At 36.0% G+C, this 9771-nt stretch overlaps 1 protein-coding gene across 3 annotated transcripts in view; it reads right to left on the bottom strand.

The window, feature by feature from the left end:
- Positions 1 to 427: 427 nt before the first annotated feature.
- LOC149788581 (uncharacterized) overlaps positions 428 to 9771 on the bottom strand; it is a 50422-nt gene continuing 41078 nt past the window's right edge. The window contains exons 9-11 of one of the 3 annotated variants that reach the window (XM_089974632.1): positions 8775 to 8933; positions 7722 to 8174; positions 428 to 1348 (exon numbers count right to left, since the gene is read on the bottom strand). In XM_089974632.1, the coding sequence (XP_089830758.1) occupies positions 1299 to 1348; positions 7722 to 8174; positions 8775 to 8933 (662 nt within the window). In that variant the 3' untranslated portion in view covers positions 428 to 1298. The remainder of the gene's footprint in view (positions 1349 to 7721; positions 8175 to 8774; positions 8934 to 9771) is intronic. The other 2 variants (XM_089974634.1, XM_089974633.1) reach the window with 2 other exon arrangements.

Genomic DNA, 9771 nt, shown 5'->3' with positions numbered 1-9771 from the left:
TTTTTAAAGCTATTTGGGGGCTGGAAAGAACAAAACCCCAACCTAACCCCTCAACCCACCTGAAAATTGAATGGTCAGGTACTAAAGAGAAACTGTTTAATGAGTTCACACTTTACGTGCTTAAGAACACAAACTCTACTGACCCAATAATTAAGGAGAATGCTAATCAAATGAATACTAAATAACATCAGGAACTTACGGCAGGTGAACATTGCTTTAAGTGAAATGGAATCAAAATTGGAGTGAATAAAGAGCTGTTGTTTGAAAACACAGCGAAGCATAGATAATTTTCATACTGAGTATTGGTTTACATCTGAACATGGAGAAAATTTGCTTTTAATAAAATCAAATAAAATCAAAAGTTTAATAGAGGTCACAAATATTTTTCTGAAGCACACTATTTTAGGAGGCAAACACAAACAAAATATTAGCAAAAGTATTTTTATTATTTTGTATTTAAAGTACAGCAGTGTCAACATTGTTTCAGGATAATAGTAAACAAATATGGATATTTCGGGCAAGTGAATTGTGAGTCAGCACAAGTTACCTTTTGAGCCACTTGCCCTTGACCTGTGTCTGAAAAGGTTTCTTTGAGCATTGCAGTGTCTATGATATAAATAATTCTGTTAGAAAATATAGCACTTCTGTGTTGTGCCTGAACCTGTATTCTATACCAGGTTTTAATTACCACCACATATTATAATCATCATTATCATTATTATTATTACAATAATAATTGAAATATTACTGTCTATTCTGTGTGAACCAAAATGTCAAATAGTATTTCAAAGACAGTGGTGTCTCTTCCATCTTACAATTTGATCTGCTTCCTGTTATAAGCTGGTCAATAGATCAAAGATTGCCATGTTCGTCCTTAGTACATTTGTTTTTTTTTCTGTTTTCCCAAATCACCTCAACATCTCCAACAGAACATGGTGCACATGGATGACAACCATCCCATATATATAAACATCCACCTCCTTTCTTGATCACCTGATAAAACAGTTTAGAAGAAACGTTTGTAACAATTTTTTCCTCCTAACTGAAATCCTTTATACAGGCAAGGAATATCATGACAGTCTACAATACATTTTCTGCAACACTTGTCTTGATTTCTTTCCACTGGCACTTGATGTCTGAATCTGCACATTCCATAAACAAGCAGAAACCCATATGTTGTCTGAACTGACTTGTTCTTTTCCAACCATTTTAAATAAAAACACAGCAGACTACACAAAGGCTAGATGCTTGAGGTCTGCCGGACTGTAATGATGGTATTCTAGGAACAATCCAACTTTCTAAATTTCTGTCCGTCTTCTCTTTCCAGGCACTTCATTACCCGTGATTTCTAAAAAAAAGTACAATTATAGACATTACAATAATGTGAACAAATAAATTTGTATTACCATTCATTTCAACAAACATTGCTAGAATAGGTCACGTTAGAGTTGGTCATGACCAAATTATAGATGTATAAATTGTATGCTCTGTTGTTTGAACTCAATATTGGTCTTGATTCAAGATATAAAGAAAAACTAAATGAACAAGCAAAATCACAAAGAAAGTTTTGTCATGGAGGCCTTTATGGTTTGTTGTACATAAGTAAGGTACAATAACTGGAATAAAGATGGAGAAATCAGAGGATTTGCCTCCCTTTTTTTGAGCTGAACAATTAGATATCTGGATGTCAGTACTAGCTGTACTTCAGCATTGAAAATTATTTGAAAATGACTCTTAAATTCAGCAGTATGGCACCAATGCAGCATGTTTTTGATGTCATGACAATATACAGTGGAATACATTTTTATCACAAACAGACTTGTACAATAGCACAATTTACTCTTAAGGTACACATATTTAGTAATTCTGAAAGAAAAATTTCTCAAGGAAGGAGGAGAATAATAAAGAAAAACAGTTTGATATGGGTGAAGGCTAAAAGCAAATAAGACCAAGACAAGAAACATAATTCCAGAATGGAGTTGTTTTTCCAGTACACTAAATAATGGTATTTCTCTGGTGCAAAATACATCAATTTCTAAACAAATCATGCAATAATCCAATTTGTTGCAATTATGGTAAAATACAGTTTGAAATGTGGAATAGTAAGTAACTGAATATTAATTAAAGTAATATGTATGAAAATCATTATTGCTGTTATTTTTGTTCGTATAAAGACATTTTTTTACAAGAAAGTAACATAATCTTTCTCTTTCAGGAAAGTGAACAACTGTTGATGCTAGTGATAATATAAGCAATTCCAGTCAAAAAATAGAACATGGTTTAGTTTATGACAGAGGAAAAGCAAAATGCTGACTTTAGTTACTTCTGACAAAAATGGGACAAGCACAAAATTTGTAGGTAATAATAAATATACCAAAAGTCAAAATAGTCCAATCATTTTACAACAATGGTACTGTGCAGAAACCATTTTTCATCTTTCAGTCAGAGTAACCTTGACCTTTGATCTTCTGTCTCCAAAACTGACAGGTTTCTTCCATACCCCAAGTGCAAGCAATCCACAAAGTATGGTCCAGATATGTAATGTATAACTTAAGTTATTGTGTGGAAACCATTTTTATTCTTTCAGTCATAGTGACTTTGACATTTGACCCCAAAATTAACGGGGATCTTCCTTACCCAAAGTATGAACCATTCACATAGTTTAGTAACTGTAGATCAGGGGTCTCAAACACAGAGCCTGGTCCAAGAAGTTATTTCTTGCAGTTCACAATGGCACAGCGAATTTCTAAAATAATTAATAGTGTAAACTGTTGCTTCACAGCCAGCCAGTTTTGATAAAAAAATTGATTGTTATGTCATTTACTTCTTGTTTCCAACGTTTCAACTGGCTACCTTTTATATGGACCACTTTTGCTGTATGAAAAGATTTCAGTGATGGTCCTATGTACTAGTCCTCATCTGGCCCTCTTGGAGATTTGCGTATGAGACCCATTATAATTGTAGATGGTGAACTCTAGTTGTTGTGCAGAAACAATTTTTCTTCTTTCACTTACAGTGACCTTTAACTTTAAGCTATTGACTCGGAAATTGATAGTATTCATCAAGTGCTGGCCATCCACAAAGTCTGGCAACTGTAGATGGTTGACAACCTGAGTTATTCTGAAGAATGAAAATTGAGCAACAGACAGGTGTATAGATGGATGGAGAGATAAACCATAATACACTGCACCTTCTGTGGGGGGTATACAAATATAACCTACTTGTTACAGAATAATGTTCTACTGGTGCAGTTTGTTAAAATGTCGAAAATACTGAATTACTTGAGAGATAACAATAACTTTCTTCTGTTTGCATGATGTTATAAAAACTGCAAGAAGCAATGTCCAGTCTCATGTGATTATTAATATGGGAAAACTCATGAGAAGTCCAATATGGGTTTGGGGATGGAGGATAGGTCAGAAGCATGGGTGAAAGTTGGATGAAACCTCAATAATGAAAAGTAGGCCAGGGGCAAAGAGGGCTGCCTAGGCAAAGCCTGCCAGAAGAAGAATAATTTTGGCATGATATTTTTCATGAAAATTGTAACCGGACAATCTAAAATTCTGATTCTTTAATATGATGTGTACATCCATTGAACCATTAATACATAAATTTCTCATTGTAAATTTTGAAGAAAATATATATATATATATATATATATATATATATATATATATATATATATATATATATATATATATATATATATATATATATACACATACATATATACATACACATACTAGAACCAATATTGAATGTAACATGCAGACATAACAATACATTGCATAAAGCTGCTGAATTAGATGGTTATGCTTTGAAGCTTCAACTTGTTGAAAAATGAGTTTGCTGTTCTTTTAGCCATTTATACATCTGTAACTGTACTGAATTGGAGAAAAAATAAATGCAGCTATTGTCTGCAAATTATCACATGAAAACTTCCATTTTGCTCTCTCATCTGTAAATCATAAGTTTAAAATTTAGTATTCCTAAGCATTGAATTTTTTTCAACTAAAACCTTTTCAAACACTTTAAGCCCCTACCCCCTCACCTCCAATGGATTTGCATGGTTTGGAAGATTGACCTGTGGGGACATTCTGATGACAGAGTTTCCTTCATAAGATGGAAGACTTTCACCCATGCAGATGCACACTCCTGCATGTTAGAAGAGGTGACTAGTGAAGGCAAGAGTCACAGCGGATTAGTGTTTTATATGCCAGACTCATGAATGAAAGTATGCAGTTCAAATCCTGCCAGAGGGTCAGTCAGCCTGGGTCAGCTACCATGGTGTGTTCTTGGACATAGTATTTTACTCCAATTTGTCTTGGCACTATATAACCTACTTTCATTGCTGTTACAAAAAACAACAAACTAAAGCTTTGATCACAGCATACCAACTCAGTTCTCACTATATAATATCCACTGATTTACAAAACAAGTAATTTAGCAGCAAATGTAAAATAACTTTATTATTCCACACACAGCATTGGCCATTGAATTAAATATTTGTCCTTGCGCAGTCATGGAATGATAAGAGAGATAGGAAAGAAGAAAAAAACTACTTTAAATTTTGTGAAAAAAAAATGACACATTTTCATTCTATTTAAAAACTTAAGATCATATCACAAAAGGTTTGAAATATCTGAGGTTTAGCTGCAGGTATGGAATGATTGACAAACAATGTTGCTTAAAAAGGGATGCAAATGTAACATTAAAACCAAAAGAAGTTTAAAGATTATGTTGATATCACGCATTATTTGGATGAAACAGCATGGTATACCAAGACAGCAAGAGACAGCATGTCATACCAAGACATCATGAGACAGCATGTCATACCAAGACAGCAAAAGATGGTGTGGGATACCAAGACAGCATGTCATACCAAGACATCATGAGACAGCATGGCATACCAAGACTGCAAAAGATGGAGTGGCATACCAAGACAGCAAGAGACAGCATATCATACCAAGACATCATGAGACAGCATGGCATACCAAGACAGCAAAAGATGGTGTGGGATACCAAGATAGCATGTCATACCAAGACATCATGAGACAGCATGGCATACCAAGACTGCAAAAGATGGAGTGGCATACCAAGACAGCAAGAGACAGCATGTCATACGAAGACATCATGAGACAGCATGGCATACCAAGACTGCAAAAGATGGAGTGGCATACCAAGACAGCAAGAGACAGCATGTCATACGAAGACATCATGAGACAGTATGGCATATTAAGACTGCAAAAGATGGAGTGGCATACCAAGACAGTAAGAGACAGCATGTCATACCAAGACATCATGAGACAGCATGGCATACCAAGACTGCAAAACATGGAGTGTCATACCAAGACAGCAAGAGACAGCACATCATACCAAGACAACATGTCATACCAAGACAGCAAAAGATGGTGTGGGATACCAAGACAGCAAGAGACAGCATGTCATGCCAAGATAGCAAGAGACAGCATGTCATACAAAGAGAACATGAGATAGCATGGCATACCAAGACTGCAAAAAAGATGGCATGGCATACCAAGACAGGAAGAGACAGCATGTCATACCAAGACAACATGAGACAGCATGGCATATCAAGACAGCAATTCATACCAAGACAACATGAGACAGCATGGCATATCAAGACAGAAAAAGATGGCATGTCATACCAAGACAGCAAAAGACAGTATGTCATTCCAAGACAGCAAGTCATACTAAGACAACATGAGACAGCATGACATACCAAGACAGCAAGAGATAGCATGTCATACTAAGACAGCAAGTCATACCAAGACAACACGAGACAGCATGGCATACCAAGACAGCAAGAAACAGCATGGCATACCAAGAAAACATGAGACAGCATGGCATACCAAACCATGAGACAGCATAGCATAACAAGACAACATAGCATACCAAAATATGAGACAGTATGGCATACAAAGACAACACGAGACAGCATGGCATACCAAGACAACATGAGACAGCACGGCACACCAGACTTCAATACTAAAATTTACTACTAATCATAATGACTTTTGTTCAGATGGCTGACAATACATTTGAAGTTTATTTTAAACGTATACTCATATAATCACAGTTGCTCTCTGTCTGTCTCTCTCATTCTCTTTGATCATTGATGAGAAAGATTCTGTCTTTCTTTTGAGCCATTATTAATTCCATCCTTCTGGTATCCTAATGATACAGTGGAATCCCGATAATTGGGGTCCAAAAAAATTGGATCATGTTAATAGTGGGGTTGCGCTTATGCAGGATTTATTTTACATTATTTTACTTTTTCAGAGAACAATGCATTGGCACATATACGTTTATTCATGTCTAATGTATATCATGAATAGGGTATCAACACCATTGACTATTGTGCCATCTTGGCATGCAATTCATCCATAATGTATGTAATTCCATTGAAAAATTACACACAGATTTAAAAGATTCAATAATTTTGTCAAAGATCATTGTGTCTGAGTTCAGCGTCTAATATATAGCATGAACAGAGTATTAACACCATTTACTTACTGTCTGATATCGTACCATTATGGCATGCAGTTAATCCATGTAATTCCATTGCAAAAATTGCATACATATTAAGTAATTTTGTCACAGATCAATGTGTCTGGATTCAATGGGAAAATTAACAGCATAATTAGGTTAAGAAAGATGACGCACATGTACAGTTCATTACGTTCCAGGGTCTGTACACATTTCGTACTGCTAAAATTTTATCATATGAGTTTCCGTGTACCTTTATCCATTGTAAATTCCCAACAATTAACCCTTGTACACCTATTCATTTGAACGACTATAGTGAGAATAATTAACAAACAACGCATGCTTTCAGCATGCATATAACTTTTACTTCCTATTTTGTGAATATTGAAATAAATGTGAAAAATACTTTTATAAAGATTTTTAAGCTGAACACATGTACAATTTCATACCCTTTTAATTTCCAGCTAATAAAGTGGACATTATTTACTGGTCAATTGACTGTGTCTAACAACACCACCAAGCCCAGCAAACATATTGGCGGCTTTTGCTTTTTGATGTTATTAAATTGTGAGAATCTTTTATCAACCACCACAATATCTGCTGCTTGGTTGTGTATGCAGTTAAAGAAGAAACACATGTCAGCTATTGTTTGAGTGACAATTGTATACAGAATTAATTGAAGACAATCACAAAGACGAATTACTGGCTTTACTCATGGATCAGTAACAAGTAATATTTCCGATAATGTTTATTTTGGCAAAACACTTCAAGAACCTTGTGAAATTGTAAAATTTCAGAAGCCATGCCACGATTGTATTATATTTGAATTCATATGCGAACTGTTTCCCCAAATGATAATAAACATTTTACACACTATTTCTCATATTTTAAAATAATAATAAGATATTTTTCCTGGTACAAGAAAATACATGTACATGTATTTAAAATTTCAGGAACCACACCACAATCGTCTTATATTCAAATTCATACACGATCTCTTTCCCAAAATGATAATACATTTTTTATACACTATTTCACGTACCTTGAAGAAATTTTTTTTCATGTGGGAATGAATAAATGAAATTTCAGGAGCCATGCCACAACTGTGTTATATCCGAATTTGCATTATCGCGGTGCGCGTTATAGTGGGATTGGACTGTACTATTATTGTGCAGATGAGAATACTGAGATATAATGGTTAATGTGACATATACCTAATGAATTTAGTTCTGTTGCATTCCGTGCATGTCCAGAATTCCCAACTACAGGTTTGTGACTCCTATACTGCCTGTGTGCTGACTTTGTCACCTGAAGGAGGTTGTTCATACTACTGCCTGAGTGGTCCTGGCTCCTGATGTGTCCCTGTGCTTGTTTCCTAGGACTGTTGTTCCTACTGCCTGAGTGGTCCTGGCTCCTGATGTGTCCCTGTGCTTGTTTTCTGGGACTGTTGTTCCTACTGCTTGAGTGGTCCTGGCTCCTGCTGTGTCCCTGTGCTGGTTTCCTGGGGCTGTTGATACTACTATAAAATGTCCTGCTCCTGTTCAGCCCCATGCTGTTGCTTCCACTGGTGGCAGTGTTATTGTTATTATTATTGTTGGACATACTGCACACACTATCTGGGTCAATATTCTCCACTTCCAGGTATTGACTCCATTGGGACAGGTCATCTGTGCATACAAATATTTTTAAGCATATGGACAAAGGGTTATGCAGAGCCATATATCACATTTACAAACAACTTTGAGATACATGATTTACAAATACCATAACACATGATATTAAAGCTGTTGAGCTAGAAAAACAATACCTGATTCACCCTCTGTTACAAATAAATACTACTTATCACACACCTTTTCCATACCTGTTACAAGCTCCTCAAAAAGTAACAGGACAAAATTGTCTTCCATTCCAGTGTTCACAAGACCCTTACATATGAAAGTTGTCTTTGATGTGTCTTTTGAATTCCCATGCAGAAAACCTGAATATTTTAAATTCCATGTGAAACAGATTACGATGCTTGGAGAAGGTATTGATAACTTTTACCATCAGTCTCACTGAACGTTTCTAGTAATTCACCTGTCTGAAGATGATGTCAACCTTACATAAAATGTTGTGAACACAATCACAAGTTTGTGACTACCCATTTGTGGTTGTCTCTAATGCATTCGGGATGTAAAATCATTCTTGAAACACTAATCTTTGCTGCCGGATAGTAATTACAATTTTTTTTATATCTCTGAATAGCATGTGCAAAGATACAAACTTACCAAAGTCATCTTCTGCCATAATATCTGTGTTTTTAGAAACTGCAGGACAGTCATCTGCTTTCACCTTTGATTTATCTGGTGGTTTAACCTTAGGACTTGATGTGAGGTTTGGGGGACCCAAGCTGAGGTAAGCTGCACTTGTAGAAATTCTGATAGGTACTTTAAAAAAAACATAAACAGTAACAGAAAGATTGTAATGAATATAAAATACTTCTCTGACCCTAAAGATAATTATGAACAACACAACACTGATTCAAGTATCTGCAGCAATGAGAGGAATTAGATCTTAAAATGTGCAATATACTCTCAAAAATAATACAAACAAAAGGCATAAGTAAGCCTGAGATGAATCACATGACTGGCATCTACCTAATAACCAAATCAAGGGGCAGCTGGCCAAGTAAGCCTGAGATGAATCACATAACTGGCATCTGCTTAATAACCAAATCAAGGGGCAACTGGCCAAGTAAGCCTGAGATGAATCACATGACTGGCATCTGCCTAATAACCAAATCAAGGGGCAGCTGGCCAAGTAAGCCTGAGATGAATCACATAACTGGCATCTGCTTAATAACCAAATCAAGGGGCAACTGGCCAAGTAAGCCTGAGATGAATCACATAACTGGCATCTGCCTAATAACCAAATCAAGGGGCAGCTGGCCAAGTAAGCCTGAGATGAATCACATAACTGGCATCTGCCTAATAACCAAATCAAGGGGCAGCTGGCCAAGTAAGCCTGAAATGAATCACATAACTGGCATCTGTCTAATGACCAAATCAAGGGTTAGCTGGTCAAGTAAGCCTGAGATGAATCACATGACTGGCATCTGCCTAATGACCAAATCAAGGGACAGCTGGTCAAGTAAGCCTGAGATGAATCACATAACTGGCATCTGCCTAATAACCAAATCAAGGGGCAGCTGGCAAGCCTGAAATGAATTACATAACTGGCATCTGCCTAATGACCAAATCAAGGGTTAGCTGGTCAAGTAAGTCT

This window comes from Sinohyriopsis cumingii, chromosome 11 (genome assembly GCF_028554795.1).
Source record: "Sinohyriopsis cumingii isolate HCF-2022 chromosome 11, ASM2855479v2, whole genome shotgun sequence".
NCBI classification, from domain to species: Eukaryota; Metazoa; Mollusca; class Bivalvia; order Unionida; family Unionidae; genus Sinohyriopsis; species Sinohyriopsis cumingii.
This window is presented reverse-complemented; position numbering and strand designations above follow the sequence as displayed.